Below are 19,264 nucleotides of genomic sequence, written 5' to 3'. Positions count from 1 at the left end.
CCCAAAGTGAACGAGCAAATCATTGTCGGGAAAAGTTCCAGACGAAAAATTTCCTGTATTTCAACATCTGCAGAGCAGTGAATCCGAAAGATACGTAGACTAAGCGCTTTTTAAACGCTAAATAATCAAACATGGGGTAACACTACGGCAGCACATAGATTATCCATGGATTATCCAACTCCTTCCCCATTTGACTGTATTTTGAATTACTTTGAGCACTCTGCTTTTGTTGAACCCTTGCTGACGACTTGTTTGTTTATTTGTTTGCCTTTCGACAACCGCGAAGCTTCAACCGCATCAAAATGGGTATGGGAAAGTGGGCTGCCCCTGATGAGGTTGCAAACACCTTGCGGCTAACAAGTGCACAGCTCCCAGAATCCCATTCCAACAGAATCGAAACCAGCCCAGTTCAGTCCAATCCAACCAAGCCGCAATCCATTGTCAGCCGGCTTTTTCAGCCATCACAATCACATTTCACTGACATACCCTGTCAAGGGTTCGTTAATTGGGGTGCAGAGTGTATAAGTTTATAAGAAACTTCAGCTTATTTAAATAAGCTATAAAGTATTGAAGTACTTGGTGTCATGTCTGCATTACTATTCTATAAGTGAAAGTGTTTCAAAAACTGTTTTCAGTAATGTTTTTTAGTTCGATAATTTATAGGTTTATTAATAGAAAAAGTCTGAAAATGATGTATCTTTACAAATACTATCTTTAGAATGTATAAACTTCGTTCTGATCGCCGTTTAGCTGCCGACACCTTTGCTTTTCGGCTGCATTCCATTTCGTTGTGTATTTTCGATTTTAAACGCAAGCGGCGAATGCAAGTCACAGTGGCACCACCCAGAGCCACCCAGATCCACCAGACCAGCACCACCTTTGGGTGGCACCATCCAGGTCGCGATTCCGAGGGAATGCGCAGGTGTGCGCTGAAAAACATGCTAAACCGCCCGGCTGACGTTAAGCGATTTTCGAATGAATTGAAACTTGCTATTGTTGCGGCACCGAATCGTTTACCTTTTACCTTTTTGTGGCATGAAAGGATGTGCGACGGTGGGTGTGGCAAATGTGCAAACAATTTGGCGGATTAAATGAGTCCCAAATGAGACGTTTTTATGCCCGCCACACACACACTTTATGCAACATCATAAAGTCCACTGCGGACTTAGCCAAAGCCGCTGCTGAATGCTTCAGCTCGACTGAGCTCGACCCATTCCTTCTACAAAATGAAGAGAAAGGAGAAAAGCACTTTCAAATAAATCCCCCGTCGAATAATGCCAAAAATTAAGTTATTTCTTTTCGATATTGAATTTATCAGGAGGACATGAGACGGCGGCATACGTGTCCTGAATAGCTATGCCACAAATGCGAGTGGCAGCGGTTCAACCGACATCCGATGCCAGCCATTAAAAGTGTCGCTTGTATTTAAATATTCAATTGTCTCACGGACAAGGATGTGAAACATTTAAAAATGCGCTGTCTTGCTGAGAAGGGATCCTTTTAGGAAATGAGGGAGCATCCGAGCCAAATTCGGTTATTCAATTGGTTTGTTGCCTAGTAAATGACACCCGATGGTCTTTGAATTTTAAAATAAGGAATCCAAGGTGTATTCTCCAGGACGTGTTCTCAGTTGGCACATTTCTTTTTTTGGCAGTAGGGTGGTTTTGGTTTGGTTTCCATTTGACTACGATAGCCGCCTTCCACTGAATTTCACCCACAAAATGGGTGCGATTGTTATTTACATTCTTTTGGGCTGCATTTGCTTTTATGTGGTGGCAATTTATTCAAATTGAGACATTAGACAAATTAAATTTACACGTATCACCCTTGATTGTTGCCGCCTGTATATTCGTTTAATTATGACATTATTCAAAACAGTTCATTTGCATTTCGTAATAGAAATAAACATTTACGGTTATTCCGTTTGGATATGAAAAATCCAATTTAAAACCATCGTATTCGGAAAACAATATGTTGAACAGTTTTACAAGCAACGTGAATGCCATCCAAGAAGTATGCAAACCCATATTCCAATATTCTAGAAATTATCTAAATAAATACAGAAATGTATTGCTCATCTTTTATTCCAAACATCACAGATACATTCAAGATATTTAAATGTACTTCATTTAAAACACTTAAAAATGGTCTGTTGAGGAACGTTAACTTCCTTCTTTTTATGGACCCAAAAAGTATGCTTTGCTTTTCTCTTCTTTTTTCGAAAGTATCTTGCAGTTTTAGCTTAAGTTTCAGACATTTAACTTCTACCTTTTGAACTCTAAAATATAATTCAAAAATCTTCAGTGGTTTTAAAATTCTTAGTGACTTAAATGCGATGGAAGATGTCCGCACTTTGCGGTTTGATATCCAATGGGATGTTTTCGAGGGCATGCAAATAGTTGACATCAATTCAAAGCATGTATGGTCAGAGATATTTAAAGTTTAGACGTTAAAATTAAAATATATTTAGGTACTATGACATGGTGATTGAGTTCATGTGGTCCAATTCATTTCTGAAAAGTCTAGTCTATGAGAGTCTGGGACTATTCGATTTGCCGGATATGAAAGAGACTTATTCGTGGTAATGAATCATTCTGTGTGCTATTATCAAAGAGTTATAAACAAATGTATAGTAATAGAAAATTATTTGAATATTGTTATAAAGGTATGTGAGACACATCCTGCGAAACGAGTGCTCCGTGATGATGATCAGCGAGGACGAAACTCAGATAAGGGCAGTGGGATTGCTGGAATGGATGACGGAGGAATGGCACTCCTGGTATGTCCAAAAAATCCCTTTTCATTCGCCTCATAATCACTAGTAACATTCCTGTTTTAATTGCAGGGTATTCTTTCCCTCTTCGTTGCCCAGGAATCTGTTCCAGCAGATCATAATGATGAAAAAGGAGCTCATCGATGCGACCAAGGCGAACATGGGCATCTCCACCTACGATGCACTCTTTGTCCACGAGATCGCCTTTCCGGATGAGCTCTACTTTAACCGCGATTTCCTGTCGACCATCTTCGATGTCTTTGGCTTTGTGGCCCAGCACATGCACATGCCGCGAGTTAGCTTCATCGCCCTCAGCTCCGTGGACCAGGAGGCCGCCAGTCTGATCGATTACGACGAGATCGGGCGGACTATCTACTCAATCTACAAGGTGGGCAACACCCGCCCCTTTGACATCCTCCGCGAGCTGGACGAGATGTACGCCCTGCTGTTCGAACTGGCCGTATCGCCGGTACTGAAGTACATCGAAATGCCCGGATTCGAGGAGTTCCACGAGGCCCTGGAAGCCAGGTTGGCCAAGGAGGCAGCCGAAAAGCGGCACGACGACGATATTTGAAATGTTTTTTGCTGTCATCTTCACATAAATGTCTGCCTACTCTTGGGCTTCACCATCGTAATTCCCCCAGCTTCCCTTCCAACAGTACTTAATTGCAGGCACCATTGTGGAGCGCCAATTTTGATGGGGGGTGAAATAGTGGTACGTTTCCAAGCAGTTGGTGATAAGCCTATCAATACGATCCCCATGCCATTAAGATAGTGCTACACAGACAAAAATCTGCTTGCATTGACCCAATCAAAACCTCGTATACCAATTAATTAATTTTATAACATTTTTCATAGAGAAATTTCTAAATGTAATGGAAGATAATAAATTGTTTATTATAAAGAGATGTTCTTGAATTTTGTTACCTTTACACTACCAATTTCATTATAGAACTACAATAATAATCGTTTCAACTGACTTATAATTTGGAACCGTTCTTGGCGGCCAACAGGATATCGAGGACATCGTCGGCACAGCCCCAGCACAAAGTGACTCCACTGCCGCCATGTCCATAGTTGTGAATGAGGAGCTTGCGGCCACGGCGCTCGGCTTCCAGTCGGAGTTGGGTGCGACCCGGCCGGAGGCCCACCCAATCGAAGAGGCTCTTTGTGTGCTCCAAGCCGGGAATGTACCGCCGGCAGCCATCCACAATCATCCCCCTGTCCTTCTGGCATACCTTAGAGTTGTAGTCCCGTTCCTGATGGGTTCCGCCCAGGACAACACTCTCGGTGCTAAAATATTTCAGAGGTAGAAATACCCACAAGGAAGTGTAACTGCCATATACTCACTTGGGTATAATATAGTTGCCATCATCACTCTCATCCAGCATGGCAGAGAAAATCCAGTTGGCCTTCACCCGGGACACTTGTCCACGCACTGCGTACATTTGATCGTCGTTTAGTAGGGTCTTGGATCCCAATCCGGAGCAATTGACTATCACATCGTACTCGGAATCAGCTACAAATGCCTCCAAGTCTGTAATCCTTTTCCGGACCACAACACCTCCATTGCGGGTGAAACGCTTCATCAAATACGGCAGTAGCTTGATGGGCTCCGAGGTGTAGGTAACAAAGGATAAGCCAGACGTGAACTTTACGCTGCGGCCTTTATTGTAGGCAGCCAGCTGTTCCTTGGACAGATCCACAGCTCCATAGACAATGTCACGCCAGAAATCTTCGACCGTGTCCACCGTTGAGGTGCTCAGCCGAATGCAGGGTAGTAGACACACCCCAGCCTCTCCGGCATCCTCACTCAGCCAGATCTGCTCCAGAAACTGGTGCATGCTCTTCGACCACTTGCTGATCGAAAATAAGTTAAATAAAAATATAATATAAAACTAGTAATACTTACTAGACTTTCGCCTGCGAAGTGCTGCCCAGAAGGTAGGGACCCCAGAGACCCGCCGAACCATCTCCTGTGGTGTTCGGCGTGAAATCCTCCGATATGATCGTCACCTTTATGGGTGTCTTTCCATCGTTCACATAGTGTTCCAGTATCTTAATGGCACTGGCAACACCATTAACCCCGGCACCGATAACTGCAATGTTTGGCATTGCTCCAATCCGATCAGCTTGGGAACTTGGAATGAACTGAAAGGAGGATCGCCTATCAGACTTCTAAGCAGATCGCATAATACTATTAGCTGATAACAGAGCTTTCGAAAAGAGCGAGAAAGCTTTTTGCATTTTGAATCTAATATAAACTCTTTCTAAAAATCTAGTAGGCTATAATTCCAACAAGTTGGCCTTGCATTTCATCTCAAATGGAACCGAATATGGCCAGGGATGTGGGGATCATTCCTCATTCGATACCAAACTCTCGGACCTTTCGTTTCGGCCAGCTTCAAAATTTTCTAAATTCCAAATTCAAAATTTTTCTTCGAAATTAATTTGGCCAAATAGAGTAAGTTTATCCCGGGAAGAAAATAGTATATTTTAAATCCGTTGTCCTGCAGCGCTCGACGGGCTCAAGATGTGTGACGGATGTGGATCGTTGGAGGTGAGTATCCATATGCCCCACACCACTGACCACTCGACCACTATGTATGGCATCCTTTCCAGCCGCGCGGATGCCGCAGCCGGGAGTTACGATGCGGCATCATGTACACCACCTGCGACTGCGTGAAGCGGAACGGTCTGCAGGACAAGTGCCCGCGGTCCGCCTGCCAGGGCCGACCGGCCTGCCTGTGCTTCCCCTTCCCCACCTGCGGTCCGGCTGCATTCCCGCTGCGATACGCCAACATGATGATGGGCGTGAACAACAAGCGTATGCGCTGTGCCGCCACTGGAGCGCCAAATGGCGGTGCCGGATGCGGTGGACGCGTTGCCGGCGGCTGCTGTGGATGCGGTCCCTGCTGCTGTAATATATCTCCCTGCTGTGGCCCGCACAGTCCTCCATGCGGAGCTCCGTCGCCCATTCCCTGCTCTCCTGCTCCGGGCATGTGCTGCCCTCCGCTTCCCGAAGGCGGCATTCCCGATCCGCGTGTCTGGAACTACTATAACGCACCTGTGACGTACCCATGTAAGTCCGGTCCAGGTCTCTGTCCGTCCACCTGTCCGCCTGTCCGTCCGTCTATCAGTACGTCTATTCGTCCATCTGTCCCGGCGGTGGGGGGTCCATAGAACGTAAAAACCATGGAGCGGAGGAGCACGAGGCATGCCCAAGGACTTTGCAGGTCACAGCATCTGGAACATCTGCTTGTGGTGACGCTTCTTGTCCTTCTGCAGGAGCTTTATGCCCACTACGCTGATCCGTCAACAAGGATAACATGTCCTGAGCTTCGTGAGCGCAGAGGTAGGATCCATGGACCAAATGCTGTTGCCAGGCCCCAAATCCTTCATGACCCTTTGACCTCCATCCGCATCCTGTCGCGTGTAAGTAGCTGCGATACCTTCCTCATTCACTGGTTTTACCTTTCTCATCCCACAGGTGGTTTATAAGTATTTCCTGGCAAGTGTTTCGATCGGATCCTGATGGGCCACTTCCTTGGCGGGACATGTTGTCGTTTTGTGACGTAGTTTTGGTTGATACAAAATTTAAGTTGGCTAAATCAAGATGTAGCCACCTGCGGAATACCCATTACTAGAAGGGCTCGAAGCTTTTTGGGCACCCATATGCAATTCGTCCAACTGTCTTGATTTAAACACAAAATCATATGTTGGTATCTGGAATCTATTTGGCATTAAATTACAAATAAACGAATTGAAATTATTTTCTGTGCATTTTGGGGGTTACAGGTTGCATTTACTTTATGGCTACCTATGGTTCAAATATTTATAAATATTTAGAATACTAAATTAGGCCATAAAATATACATTCATATGTGCCACAGATATTTGGATATATATATTAATGAATATCAATTGCATTACGGTGGGCTTCCATGGCATTATAGATTTAACTACTTTAGTGATAGTACTTCGTCTTAAACCCATTTTTTCGAGCTGGAAGAGCCATGTTCCAATCTTAATGAGTCAACTTTACTTTAGGTCACCTACTAAACAATTCGCGGGGCCAATATTGTGCTTTAGTGATAGATATATAAATAGATATATACGTATGTAGATCTGTGGCGATTTCTTAAACTTTGCTAAGTCCAAGTAGGCCATGAAATTGCATAAAGTTGGCCATGACTTTTAAGCCAACCCGAACCGAGACTTGAACTGGATGTGCTGGGCCAAGGGAACAGCTAACCTCATTCGATATCTGACTCTCGGACCAGTCGCTTCGACTTCTAAATTTTTCTCTAAATTCCAAATTTATTTTTTCGAGAATAACTCAACCAAAAAAGTGAGTGTTATAAATTTTTGTTCAAGCATAACATATTAACTTGTCGCTCGCAGCCTTAGACAAACTCAACATGTGCAACGGATGTGGATGCTGTGGACCCTGTAATGAAACACCCTGCTGTGGCCCCCACAGTCCGCCATGTGGAGCCCCGTCTCCCATCCCGTGCTCTCCTGCTCCGGGCATGTGCTGTCCCCCTCTGCCCGAGGGCGGCATTCCCGATCCCCGTGTCTGGAACTACTACAACACACCCCCAACTTATCCATGTAAGTCTGCTTCCAAGCTAAATGCTCCCATTCCACAATACGAACCCACAAATTCTGTCCGTCCGTCCGATTTCGAACCTTGAGATGCACGGGGAGGCAGTGGACTGTGTGCGCCACAGCAGCGGAGAGTCTGATCCTTGCGATCAGTGTGACTATTCGTCCTTCTCCCAAAGCTCCTTGCCCCAGGCGTTACCTTGTGAACAAGGATAACGCGCCTTGCGTGTGGTGTGCTCCGTGCAAAGCCCACTGCTACAACACTCCGCCAAAATGCTGTTGTTAGGTTTAGCCTCCGACTCTGATCCTAATCCTTTCCACTCCACATATTTGTAAGTAAATGTTTTAGTTCATGGACCTCTTATTCTGATTTCCTCCCTCAGGTGGCTTCTAAGCGGCTCTGTTACTACGGACGTCCCACATAAACGGCGGAACTGAGAACCGTTGGACCATGTTGTGTAACGCTTTTTGGTTGCAAACTCGATCGGATGCAGCTATCACCAAAATGCAGATTTTTAGGCTTTAAATATTAATAAATATAAGAAATCGAACACTCGTTTTTAATTAGCAAGGGACCATGTTAAGTAACGCGTTTTGGTTGGAAGCTCGATCGTATGCAGCTTTTATCCAAGATGCAAAAAATAAAAATAAAGGATACGTCTTACCCCAGATGGGACTCGAACCCACAATCCCCGGCTTAGGAGGCCGATGCCTTATCCATTAGGCCACTGGGGCATGTTGCCCATGCCGTCAATGAGCTTGCATAAACTAAAGGGGGACGAAAACCAGTAAATATATCGGTCGGTTACATTTTTTGACCTAAAAATATATTTGTGGATTTCTACATTTCTTCAAAAAAAAAAAAACAAATTTAGTAACAATAAACAAATTTTATTGGGTACGACAAATACTGTACAGACAGGACTTTCTCCTTTACGTCCATAAAGTAGTCAAGGCTTCTTCAGTCGTCGTCTCATTTGTTGTTGTACGATTTGGATCGTGAATATATAATCCAACGAGCAAAATAATAGATATAATCACGATAATGATGATCAGAACGGCAATCAAGCCATAAACCAAAATTGTTTGAGGGCCCGTCATTCTGAATTGATAAATGTGCTAGAGCCTGCAGAATGGAAAAAGATATAGTCAGATATATATTTAAGGCCATTTAAGATTTTACTTACGAAATATTCTTCAGTCACTTATATAATTTTCAAATTTACTGTTTGACTGTGTGTAAAATATTGACATATAAGTTTTGGATATACTGATATATAGATATTTACAAAACAATTGCACTTATCTTACCGTTTTACAAGAGTCTATGAACATGAAGAGTATGAAAGAAATTCATATAATGCCATGTCAGGTTTTTCACTCTTTTGACTGAAATGAAAGTCGAAACGCAGAAAATTACATAGCTGCCAAGTTCATATAGTGCATATAGTTTTTCTTTTATTTTCGTTGCTTTCTTTTCTTGGTAGATGGATTTATAAAATAAAAGAAAAGTAGTAGATTCCGAAAAGTAGATTTTCAGAAATATAATATCAAATATCAAAAATAATATAATATCAACTGATAGGTGTTTTCTTGACTTATCTGTCAAACTTTCAGCCTAGTTAATTAAAAAAAACTACCCATACAAGCACATAAACTTTTTTCGAAAATTATCCATATCTGTGTCCCAAGATGGAGCAGAAGCATATAGTGATCATTTTCGGCATTCTTATGGCCTTGCTTCTGATTATAGACATTATTTTGATCGTTTATATTGTGCTGGATGTGCGCTTTGCTTATGAAGTATACTACCACGCAAGGCGCCCGGTATGAAGAAATCTATTTGGTTTTTAATATTTAGCTACCAATTTAGCTGTGTCTTTACCACAAGCTATTTCTTAATCCAAGGGTTCATTGAAATTTATATCATATAATTTCATCACTCTTACATTTTATTCAGAATATATCAAAGCAGTAATAATTTAAATTAAACACATTTTTCTAGGATCCAATCGAGCGAGCTAAACCTGCACCCTTATTCGCTCCTATATTTAGATATTAAGGATGAATCAGCAATTAGTATTGATTCTAATTGGCGTTTCGGTTATCCTGTGTCTTGTCGCACTAAATTTGCTGTTCATTTACTTTATAATCGACAATCCGTACATGACCACGCTTTCGAGAAGAACATTGGCCACGACGGCTCCCACTTGGGATCTGCTGCCAGAATTTGAGGAGTCGATACCTTCGTCGCTGGCGCCTGGTGAAGAAGCGTCACCCGCTCGCCGCTAAACACAGTAAGTGAGCCTCGCCAAAGTTCCAAATCAAAGTTGCGTCTCCAAACTATGTACATATGTATCTGTTCTGGTCATCAACCGTTCTGAGATTTAGCTTTCGAGTTAGTTGTCAGTACGTTTGGTTGTCACAATCAAGCCGTCTTTGAATCGAACGTTATCGAAGTGCCGAGTTAAACACAAGGCAAAAAGTTATGGAAACGAAGTGCTTAATAACAATCTTAATTATCGTCGTACTAATACTATATTTACTCCTTATGATTGTATTCTACGTCTTTCTAAATTTTGATCGACCCCGTAAATCAACATTTGAAGTTGCAACAACAACTGCCGCCGACTAAACAAACGATCGAATTCTGTGCAATGGTGGAGACGACGACGCTCGTTACGATTTTCCTGGTTATAACTGTGTTCCTGCTGACCTTAATGCTCTTGTTGATTCCAATGGCCCTCTTCAGAGGTCATAAGGACAAGGATTCCGTCTTTGGTTAATCGTATTAGTAAGTATATATTAGTTTTATTAATTGAAGTGCGACAGACATTAAGAAAAATTATAATTTTGGCTAAGCGACACCTAGCGGCGAAAGCGAAGAACACATAGCGGAGACTAACACCATTCTGGTGTCTTTGGTGGTACCACGTCTGTTCAGCCAGGTGGCGCTAAAAAGTCAAGAAACCGATTAGTATCGTAAAAATTTATCGACATATCGAATTTCAATTCAATTGTTACCGCGAAATTCAGCGAAATGGACTTACGGAATAGATTATCAGCCCTTTAAAAATTTAACGTGCAGAGATATAATATAGATATATAAACATTGATGATTCAATTCTCTCTGATTCTCTGTAGGACGCTCCCAAGCGCGACAGCTCGCGCTTACACCAAACTTATTAAAAGAGGCGACTTTTTTATGCGTTTTTAATACAATCCTATCCACGTGGATGTTTGGCATTCGGCAGTTCACCTGCCCAACTGAAATGGTGGCAATCGTTCAAGTCCAACTTGAAATGTAAAATGCGCTCAGTGCCAAAGGAAGCCATATTTCATGCGACAATTAGTGGCATCATCATCATCATCATCATCACCAGCATAGTTAATTTCTCGCCTACTGGGATTTAGATTTGTCAGGCAGCCAGCTCATGATAGTCACCGCCATCTTAGGCTTCAATTAAATGAAAATTGTGTCACGCGCCGCGACTCGCGTCTTCCACGACGTGGAACTGGAGCTCTGGCTGGCATCCCATCTCATCCCCATCACCATCACCATCCCAATCCAAATCTCTATCCCTGTCCCCATCCCCATACCCACACCAATTCGCTTCGTTTCGGTACCGCAGCGCGTATTTCCGCACACACATGCATAAAGTATTTGATTAAGCCTGACTCTTGCGTATTTCTGATTTCAGATTTTCAGACACATAACCCCCGGTTCGGCTTGGTCTTTCTTTGTCGAATTCAGATCAGTGTCGCGCGGCGCACAGCGGTGTCAACTTGTCGTGTGCAGCGCAAATCCAAAGTGTTACAGAGTAAACCATCAGCCTTTCCAGCCATAGATCAACGCCAGCCGAGCCTTACACGGGATCTACACTGAACTGCCCAGGAGCCCATTTGGATACCGATCCGAGACCGGTCCCCCCCACATACCCATACCCATACACATTCCAATTTCCAATCCAGTGATTCAAAAACCCTTGCCCACGCGATCCCGATCCCGAAGCCGTTTAGCCGTTGAACTGAGGAAGCGCCAGCCAAAGAAGAAGCCTAGTAGAATGCCGACCATAACCGAGGATTGCATAGATGGATTCCAACAGTACTACTCGCGGCCGCCGGAGAGGCCCAAGAAGAAGTCGCTGAAGCAGATGGTCTACGACTCGGAGGACAACTCCTACTTCGGACGCTCGATGGACAGCTGGGGTGAGTTGGAGATCTTGCATTACGGATTACGTAAACCCCAAGTGCTGGCCCCTGTTGCCAGCAGCCGTGTCGACAGTCTTGATAAAAGTCTGACCTTAATCAAGAGAATCTCTTTTGTCGTCGCATTAGCGCTGACGGCAGATGCAGATTATCGTGGATGTGGGTGGGTGAATGGATGGATGTATCTATCTATTTGCCGGCCTCCCGCCGCTTTCGCCACTTTCCAGTCCCTGTCCATGTCCGTTTTTATTGCCCGCCCAATGGCGGGCATTCTCGCTTCGCTGGCCCCTCGGCGCGACCAGCTATGTGTGCCCGTGCCCGTGCCCGTGCCCGGGCCACTTGTGCCGCAATATCGGTCAATTATGCCATTATGCAATCAGGCTGCGGTGAACCCGCCAGCGTTCTCCAGAACCACCGCTGATTTCGGCAGAAGGTCGAAGTAGTAGCCAGGCCTCCCTTGTGGCATACCATGGATTTGGGGCTAGATTGAATTTCTCACCTGTTTGGGATCACTTGGAATGGTTGAATGGTGAACCCCCTCTTGATTCAATGAGATTGCAGGATATTCTTATATATGTAATATTTGAAGACGTAGTACTAGAATCTCTAGAAAACTACTTACCGTCTTTCGAGACACTTTGATTAAGCTTTAACCTCGCCCTTGTTTAGATAGCAGGAAATGCCTATTAAGAAAATGTCGACAATTATAATCGACGACTATTATTTATTAAGAAAGCTATGAACTAATCACGAATATTAACGTAGCTCTTAAATACTTTTTAATTCGCATGTGCAACTGCAAAACATTTATTTTCGCTTTAAATTCTAATAAACGCAGCTGCCATTTTTGTAGAATGAAAGCGACAACATTATATGGAACTGCAGTATTATTATGCTGTTCCTTCTTCAAACCAGTAGTATATTACCATATTTATCTTCCAATTCGAAACTAGAATGATGTCCTATTTGGCTGCCCGCTAACGTCCTCATTCCATGGTTCCTTGAACATAACTCCAGTGGAACAGAGGGCTCTCCTGTGAAACCCACCCCCAGTGCGTGTATGTATAGCAACTCTCGATTTGGCCCAATTCTCTGAATGTCCTGTGGCCGTATTTAAACCAGTTCTGCCCTCACTTCTCCACCTCCGATTTGAGTGGAATCGGGTCAAATGCTTAGATTTTTGCGTGCCAGCGATATTTAAATGAGCCAGATTTTCCATTGCCCTTACCCCGAACTGTTTTTAATTGGTTTCATTAAATCAATACGACAGCGAAACACATTTTTTTATTTATAATTTAATGTGCATTTTTCTGGCATGACTATAATCGCTTGCTTTTAATAGAGAGCATTGCACTACAAACTTGAGGCACTTGCAAATGGAATCGACCAGCTCAGAATGCCACCCTTGTGGGGCTTTTCTCTCAGTGTGGCCCTGGCTCTGGGATCGAACCCCGGGCAATTTGCAATGAATGTACGACAATCGCCGGCACCGCCTAATTAAAACGAGTGCACAAGGAGGCAGCTTTTCCACGGCAATTAGAACGCAACCCAATCTCGGTCCGGAAAACCCGACCGATCCCAGATCCGGGAATTTCACTCGCCGTCGAATACGAAAACGCGGTGCTGCCAAAAGCGCCCCGCTTTCCACTTTCCACTCAAAACAAAACACAAACTCGGCTCGAGAGAGAGAGCCGTTCGTTTGACTCACACAAAACCGGACCAGCAAAAAACCACGCCAAACAGACTCAAGCCAAGTCGCTTGATGTTTGGCTGCGTATCGACAGACCTCCGATTTGGGTTTCAGTCTGAAATTGGTTTTGAGCGGCGGAATAACGTGTCACGGAGTGTTCGTAACGTGGTCGAAACGCGTTCCGTTTGCAAACAGCAACTTGAATAGAGTTTGTGGTGCGTTCAGTGCAGTTTATCCCACTTTTTTAGCCAACAAAAATCGACAAAACATGAAAAAGAGTCCTTAGGATAATTAAAAATTCCATTAAGTAGAGAATTTACGAAAAGAAAAGAATTCATTTCAGCCAGAGTCTTGAAGAAACGCTCCGATATTTCTTCAAAAAGGTGTGGTTGTTTGTATGTGGCCAGGCGTTAAGAGCGCGCCAGCTAAGAGATACAGATACTCGCTGCGTTTCCCATTTTCAGTGCTCGATGGCAAAGAGCGGGCTGGTTTCTGTTTCCGTTGTCGTTGTTGGTGTTGTTGTTCTTGTTGTTGCGGTGGTTGTAGTTCGGGGCAAAATGAAAAGAACCACTGCATGCACCATAAATAAGAACAGATACTTTTGTATCTGCCAGTTTGGCAGTGCCGGGTCAAAGCCAATGCGGCATTGAAATCGCAACAGCAGACGCGGAAATGAGACCATGTCGCCGCCCCAGCAGTAGCATGGCCTTTTAGCCCCATTTTGGCCCACTTTGGCCCACTTTGTGTGGCCCTTCGAGCCCATTCCATGCCAACCAGTTGCAGGTCGTATCTGACGGATGCAACATTTGCTTCGGCCAGAAGAGCCGAAAAAGGCGCCAAATTTCCTGCACGGCCAGGGGGGTTGAAACGTCGGGTGAAAAGTGAGAGAAACTAAGAGAGCAAAGGACCTGGACTGTATATGTATATGAGTGTATATAATAGTACGTGCCGTCTGAATACTATGTGTGTACATCTGCACAATTCGGTGTCGGTGCAATATTTACGATATAAAACCAAACACAGTGCCACCAAAGTTTCAGTGCAAATAATACGTCCGCGGGGAATTCGCATGGAAATATTATTGCAATATTTGGACTTTATTCAACGCTAAAAATATTCTTAAGTGCTTGAAAAGAAATTTTCAATACAGAAAAATAGACATTTGCGCGTATTCAGCTGAAACGGTCGTTTGCAGTTCAATTCGTTGAGTGCTTTCTTTCGAAAATTTAAACTTTTAAAAATACATACTTTTAAAGGCTTAAATCGATTCCGAGTTAATCACTAATCGAACTGAATCGCAAACAGGCCTTTAGATCCAAAGAAAACCCACCGATAGAAACATGTCCAAGCCAGTACCAATGAGTCCGTCCTTTGTGGACGAGGATCTGCACAACCTGAGGAAGCCCAAGCCGTTCAAATTGGGCCAGTTCTTATATAACACCGAGGATGGAACGGTTATGGGTCGCGATCGATCGTCATGGGGTAAGTTTATTGTTTATTGCCGTGTTTATTGATGTCCGGCCAAAACTGCTTTCGTTGGCATATGACAGCTTTAAATCAGGCTCAAAAGTCGTATTTCATCGTAGCCAATGCTAGTCGGATTCGGAAATGTATCTCATAAGCACGGCGCTGCGAAAGTAACGCCCATTAGACCGTCTAAAGTGCCGCGAGTTGCACACATTCGTAAATCAAAAAAAATTAAAGTACAGCTCGCGAGGCGACGAACAAATTAACATCTGCATGTAACGATGCTGGGAAATGGGAACAAATTAGGGCGTGGAAATGCGGCATCTTACTTCTGTCCGCCCTCAATTGCCGCCAGTTAAGCCGTCCGCCGCACTGTTTATCATCAATTGTACGGCAAAGGTTTTCCTCATGACGCCAATATTGGCATTTAAAAGTTGGCTAGCCCAAGGCCCCGCTATAAATAGACAACTGCAGTGCAATTATGCTGAAATGGGCAAAGCAGAGCTGAAAATATACGAAAACGGAAAAATGTACTTTTGACATTCGCCAGAGATCTTGGCAAGAAGTGGGATATTTATTCGAGAGCACGATATTAGAATAAATTTATTTGAATTTTTCTAATTTAAATTTATTTTTATTATTATTCTCGCTTAAATACAATATGCATATCTTTCATTTGAGCTTCAGCTGTTATTAACAGTGTATCTACAGTATCGATAGTACTAAAATCTTTAGTGGGTGTATCTAAGATTTAAATAGAAAATTATTAAAATTTCACTTTCCAAGTCTTTCGGTGAGAAAAGGTCTTAAAATTTCAATCAAATTCACACCTCGTATATCCGCTCTTGAAAATTCGTTAAATAGTTAGGTAAATTCTGAGCATAGCTGCACGTAGCGTATCCAAAAGATACGAACTCCAGCTTGGCTTGGTTACTCCCTTAGTTCACTGCTCTCTGGCCAACCGACTTCCCATTCCGATTGAGGTTATGTCGGCCAAGAAGTATCTGAGATCAAGAGCGATCTCTTAACAAGCACACACAAATAAAAATAATCGGCTCTTGAGTGGAATCCTATCCGTGCTCTTAGTCAATGAATAAGAGAGAGTATCGGGAATATATAGAATTGTGCGAATGTTTAGATGATGATTCAGTGGAGAAGCTCGGCGTCCGACTGCCGTCTACTCCGAACTTGAGAAGCGGCGGAGCTTGGGGTTGGACCCCATTTGTTTATACGGCCCTCTCGAGCCGGCGTCGTTGTCAATTATCGGTTTAACCCATGTCGACCGCGGGGGCCAGTGGCAATTAATTAATTCAATCGCTTCAATTGACTGCGTATCGCTGTTAGGAAGAGCTTTAATCGCCGTAATTCAATAAGCATTTCCTGCTCTCTCTTCTCATCGCAGCCAAAATCGGAATCTTCTATGTGGCCTTCTACGGAGTCCTCGCCGCCCTCGTGGCCATCTGCATGTGGGCCTTCTTCCAAACCCTCGATCCTCGCATTCCCAAGTGGACCCTCGACCGTTCCCTGATAGGCACAAATCCAGGTGAGTCGCAATTGTAAAGGATTTTGCCAAATCTAGAACTTATCGGGATTTGTGATCTCTTAGGTCTGGGTTTTCGACCCCTGCCACCGGTGGACAATGTGGAAAGCACTTTGATCTGGTACAAGGGCACCCAGCACGAGAACTACAAGCACTGGACAGACTCCCTGGATGATTTCCTTGCGGGTAAGTACTTTCATATGTATAGGGATTTAGTTACTAATTGATTGCATGAGAATGAGATGACAGAGATGAGATTGAATGAGATCTCTTTGTTGAATGTAAAACTAAGTCAATCATGATCAATTCAATCCTAAATACCTATTTAGTAGTTCATTGTAGAAAAATGATGCATTCTAAACTTGAATTTTTGTATCTCAACCCTACAGTGTACAAAGTACCTGGTCTAACCCCCGGCCGTGGTCAGAACATCTACAACTGCGACTACAACCAGCCGCCGCCGAAGGGTCAGGTGTGCGACGTGGACATCAAGACGTGGTCGCCCTGCACCAAGGAGAACAACTACAGCTACCACAAGAGTGCGCCGTGCATCTTCCTCAAGCTGAACAAGATCTACGGCTGGATTCCGGAGTACTACAACAAATCGAATGACTTGCCCGTGTCCATGCCCGCCAGCTTGAAGACCTACATCGCAGAGGTCGAGAAGACGCAGCCAGAAAAGGTAGTTGGATGAAAGTAATGCCAGAAATCTAGAAGACTAACTAAGATTCTCTCCTGGACGCAGCTAAACACCATTTGGGTATCGTGCGAGGGCGAGAACCCAGCCGACCAGGAGAACATTGGTGCTGTCAACTACCTGCCAATTAGGGGCTTCCCCGGCTACTTCTATCCCTACCAGAACTCCGAGGGCTACTTGAGTCCCCTGGTGGCCGTGCACTTCCAGCGCCCCAAACGTGAGTAGTGCCTGATCCCCAAGATCCCCATTTAATCACTCTGTATCATTCAGGCGGAATCATCATCAACGTGGAGTGCAGGGCTTGGGCTCGCAACATCATACACGATCGCAAGGAGAGGATCGGATCGGTGCACTATGAGCTCCTCATTGATTAAATTGTACCACACTATTACCACATAACATAATAGCAAACACAATAACAAGAATCTCCGATGAACAAGAATCTCGGTACCAGAGGTGTGAGGACGTTGTTAAGTCTCGTCTAAGACAATCCTACCAGAGGCAAACCACCACATGTTGTAGTGAAGATTGTGAAAGGTTCAGATTTCCGAATGTCATTAAAAATCCAAATTATTTAATTGTGTTTTCCGCGTTATAAAGCATACAAAATATATTCAAGACTTGCAACGCCTATAAACATACAAATTTTGAATTCCAATAACTTTTTATGCACTTTACGATGAAAGTTAGACGTAAGATTGTAAAGCTAAACACCAAGATGGGAATTTAATGGACAGGATGGGATTAGACCAGCCTGAATCTCGTTTGGCGCTGACCAGTAAATAGTAAATCAATCAAATGCAACAAATTTACAGCAATTAATCCAAACTGCCATTTCCAATGAATCAACAAACGAATCCCTAGATATTACAAATTTATAAAGAAAATTTAAGAATCATTTTTGAGTCTGCCGCTATACATGTAACCGAAAACAGACCAATTTTGTCTACCAAAAATCTAAATATTTACAGCTAGCTTCAGAATTTACCATATTTATAAATAACTTAGTCAAAAGTGAAGCCTATATACATCACATTTTGATCGACGACAAAAGAGCAACATTTGGAAAACAGAAACTCGTAACTTCGGTTAACTTGTAAGCTTATGATATAATAATTGCGAAGATTGAAATTTAAGGAAATAAATTGAGACGGCTAAGAGACACAAATCACTTTCAATTCTTTTTCAATAAAAATCAAATGAAAGTAGTCAGAAAATCAAATCTGTTTTATTTTTAATACACTTGGCGATATATTTGCACAAGATTGCGATAGCAAAATCACAAAAAAGATGTTGCTATACAGTTTCTCAAAATTATCAGATGGGCATATGACATACTTTAGGATTTACGTAAACACTGATGTTTGCCCTGTGGAGTGATAAGATAATTATGCCGCTGATAACGCCATATCACAACCATCTCAGTCGTCACTTGACAATGGTCAGCCGCTGCCTGATAAATATACTTAAAGCCAGATCGATTGGCTTTTATTTATATATAATACGTTTTGTAGGCGCGCGGTCACATCGGTTTTTATCAGTCCAAATAATAAGTCTTCCAATTGCGTCATTTAAAATCATTAACGAAGCGCTGCTGTTTGCTTTTTGATATTGTTTATTTTTAAAATATCGAGTGAAGAGTATAAACCGGCATATATGATTATCACATTTGCCCTTCATTTGCATTCTTGTTAGCTGTTAAGCAGATTTCTCTCTTAGTGATCCAAGAAAAGTTTACTTAATTAGAGCGCAGAGACAGCAGTTTTCGATTTTGTTTAACTTTAGCTTATATTCTAGATATTCCTTTTTCACAATAGCACTTATCATTTGCTAAAATACTTCTGTGACGTCAGAAGGTAGAAGAGGAAAATAGATCACTGGAATTTTATATTCCAACTGTTTGGCTTTCCAGAAAAATTGAGTAGATCCCCACTTATTGTCGTATGCACAAATATTCCAGCAATGTACATTCGCTAATTGAGAGCTAATTAGCTGAATGACAGACCATTGTCCACAGAACCTAAAGCCATGTAGCTGCTGAAATCAGATGATAAATAAAAAAAAAACCAAAGCCCATCTCTAATGAGGAAGTTCTACGAGATTTAAAGATCGACACACGCACACAGCAAAGTCTGAAAAATCGGTTTGGACCAGGATAAACTGGTTGGAGATATGCGGGAGATTTGCGGGAGTTCAGATGAGCAAAAGAGAGAGTGCAACTTCGACAGTTGACCGTTTAATGGATATAACCGGTCAAATCCAAATGGGCAATGTATGAAT

At 43.1% G+C, this 19,264-nt stretch overlaps 4 protein-coding genes, 1 long non-coding RNA gene and 1 other non-coding gene across 16 annotated transcripts; 3 read left to right on the top strand and 3 right to left on the bottom strand.

Moving 5' to 3' along the window:
* The first annotated feature begins 2,225 nt into the window (after window positions 1-2,225).
* Window positions 2,226-3,408, top strand: LOC27208345. 2 transcript variants are annotated; one of them, XM_016183936.3, is made up of 4 exons: window positions 2,226-2,415; window positions 2,471-2,581; window positions 2,666-2,779; window positions 2,846-3,408. In XM_016183936.3, the coding sequence occupies exons 1-4, from the start codon at window positions 2,336-2,338 to the stop codon at window positions 3,345-3,347; spliced, it is 807 nt and encodes a 268-aa protein (XP_016023838.1). In that variant the 5' UTR covers window positions 2,226-2,335; the 3' UTR covers window positions 3,348-3,408. The 2 variants fall into 2 exon arrangements, with proteins under 2 accessions (XP_016023838.1, XP_016023839.1); XM_016183937.3 differs by having other exon boundaries at window positions 2,262-2,419.
* Window positions 3,409-3,683: 275 nt separating this feature from the next.
* On the bottom strand, window positions 3,684-4,940 carry LOC6731275 (D-aspartate oxidase). The gene is made up of 3 exons (XM_002078396.4): window positions 4,686-4,940; window positions 4,124-4,633; window positions 3,684-4,066 (listed from the first exon to the last, which is right to left on the bottom strand). The coding sequence occupies exons 1-3, from the start codon at window positions 4,886-4,888 to the stop codon at window positions 3,754-3,756; spliced, it is 1,026 nt and encodes a 341-aa protein (XP_002078432.1). The 5' UTR covers window positions 4,889-4,940; the 3' UTR covers window positions 3,684-3,753.
* Window positions 4,941-5,097: 157 nt separating this feature from the next.
* Window positions 5,098-7,932, top strand: LOC6731273 (male-specific sperm protein Mst84Dd). Of its 5 annotated transcripts, none has more exons than XM_039291145.2 (5): window positions 5,098-5,237; window positions 5,290-5,333; window positions 5,396-5,730; window positions 7,212-7,387; window positions 7,765-7,932. In XM_039291145.2, the coding sequence occupies exons 2-5, from the start codon at window positions 5,307-5,309 to the stop codon at window positions 7,773-7,775; spliced, it is 549 nt and encodes a 182-aa protein (XP_039147079.1). In that variant the 5' UTR covers window positions 5,098-5,237; window positions 5,290-5,306; the 3' UTR covers window positions 7,776-7,932. The 5 variants fall into 5 exon arrangements, 4 of the variants coding, with proteins under 4 accessions (XP_039147079.1, XP_016023836.1, XP_039147070.1 ...); XR_005543450.2 differs by lacking the exons at window positions 7,212-7,387; window positions 7,765-7,932 and adding exons at window positions 6,062-6,208; window positions 6,264-6,545 and having other exon boundaries at window positions 5,100-5,237; window positions 5,396-5,693; XM_016178836.3 differs by lacking the exons at window positions 5,098-5,237; window positions 5,290-5,333; window positions 5,396-5,730 and adding exons at window positions 6,967-7,124; window positions 7,561-7,713 and having other exon boundaries at window positions 7,178-7,225.
* Window positions 7,933-8,043: 111 nt separating this feature from the next.
* Window positions 8,044-8,116, bottom strand: Trnar-ccu. Its single transcript has one exon. It is a non-coding gene; the product is annotated as a tRNA-Arg (tRNA).
* A 135-nt stretch (window positions 8,117-8,251) lies between these two features.
* LOC27209003 lies at window positions 8,252-9,281 on the bottom strand. Of its 2 annotated transcripts, XR_006541512.1 has the most exons (3): window positions 9,267-9,281; window positions 8,569-8,770; window positions 8,252-8,507 (listed from the first exon to the last, which is right to left on the bottom strand). It is a non-coding gene; the product is annotated as an uncharacterized LOC27209003 (long non-coding RNA). The 2 variants fall into 2 exon arrangements; XR_001601136.3 differs by lacking the exon at window positions 9,267-9,281 and having other exon boundaries at window positions 8,569-8,940.
* Window positions 9,015-18,201, top strand: LOC6731270 (sodium/potassium-transporting ATPase subunit beta-2). 5 transcript variants are annotated; one of them, XM_016178838.2, is made up of 9 exons: window positions 9,015-9,208; window positions 9,387-9,678; window positions 9,991-10,175; window positions 11,083-11,590; window positions 16,150-16,290; window positions 16,354-16,473; window positions 16,677-16,969; window positions 17,033-17,201; window positions 17,255-18,201. In XM_016178838.2, the coding sequence occupies exons 4-9, from the start codon at window positions 11,446-11,448 to the stop codon at window positions 17,356-17,358; spliced, it is 972 nt and encodes a 323-aa protein (XP_016023832.1). In that variant the 5' UTR covers window positions 9,015-9,208; window positions 9,387-9,678; window positions 9,991-10,175; window positions 11,083-11,445; the 3' UTR covers window positions 17,359-18,201. The 5 variants fall into 5 exon arrangements, with proteins under 5 accessions (XP_016023832.1, XP_039147044.1, XP_016023833.1 ...); XM_039291110.2 differs by lacking the exons at window positions 9,015-9,208; window positions 9,387-9,678 and having other exon boundaries at window positions 9,798-10,175; XM_016178839.3 differs by lacking the exons at window positions 9,015-9,208; window positions 9,387-9,678; window positions 9,991-10,175; window positions 11,083-11,590 and adding exons at window positions 13,347-13,495; window positions 14,586-14,762.
* The last annotated feature ends 1,063 nt before the right edge of the window (window positions 18,202-19,264 follow it).

The sequence above is a fragment of the Drosophila simulans genome, chromosome 2L (genome assembly GCF_016746395.2).
Source record: "Drosophila simulans strain w501 chromosome 2L, Prin_Dsim_3.1, whole genome shotgun sequence".
In the NCBI taxonomy this organism is placed as follows: Eukaryota; Metazoa; Arthropoda; class Insecta; order Diptera; family Drosophilidae; genus Drosophila; species Drosophila simulans.
The sequence above is the reverse complement of the archived record's forward strand: the minus strand, read 5'-3'. Positions and strand labels throughout refer to the sequence as shown.

Bases quoted from the DNA above. Each gene is read 5' to 3' on its own strand.
- LOC6731270 (XM_016178838.2), top strand. From the start codon at position 11,446: ATGCCGACCATAACCGAGGATTGCATAGATGGATTCCAACAGTACTAC. The intron at 11,591-16,149 runs GTGAGTTGGAGA...TTCTCATCGCAG, and splicing joins ACGCTCGATGGACAGCTGGG to CCAAAATCGGAATCTTCTAT. The intron at 16,970-17,032 runs GTAGTTGGATGA...TCCTGGACGCAG, and splicing joins AGAAGACGCAGCCAGAAAAG to CTAAACACCATTTGGGTATC.
- LOC27208345 (XM_016183936.3), top strand. From the start codon at position 2,336: ATGGAAGATGTCCGCACTTTGCGGTTTGATATCCAATGGGATGTTTTC. The intron at 2,416-2,470 runs GCATGTATGGTC...AAATATATTTAG, and splicing joins ATAGTTGACATCAATTCAAA to GTACTATGACATGGTGATTG. The intron at 2,582-2,665 runs GTAATGAATCAT...ATTGTTATAAAG, and splicing joins ATGAAAGAGACTTATTCGTG to GTATGTGAGACACATCCTGC.
- LOC6731275 (XM_002078396.4), bottom strand. From the start codon at position 4,888: ATGCCAAACATTGCAGTTATCGGTGCCGGGGTTAATGGTGTTGCCAGT. The intron at 4,634-4,685 runs GTAAGTATTACT...ATTTTCGATCAG, and splicing joins ACTTCGCAGGCGAAAGTCTA to CAAGTGGTCGAAGAGCATGC. The intron at 4,067-4,123 runs GTGAGTATATGG...GAAATATTTTAG, and splicing joins GGCAACTATATTATACCCAA to CACCGAGAGTGTTGTCCTGG.
- LOC6731273 (XM_039291145.2), top strand. From the start codon at position 5,307: ATGTGTGACGGATGTGGATCGTTGGAG. The intron at 5,334-5,395 runs GTGAGTATCCAT...CATCCTTTCCAG, and splicing joins ACGGATGTGGATCGTTGGAG to CCGCGCGGATGCCGCAGCCG. The intron at 5,731-7,211 runs ATGCGGAGCTCC...CAACGGATGTGG, and splicing joins TGTGGCCCGCACAGTCCTCC to ATGCTGTGGACCCTGTAATG.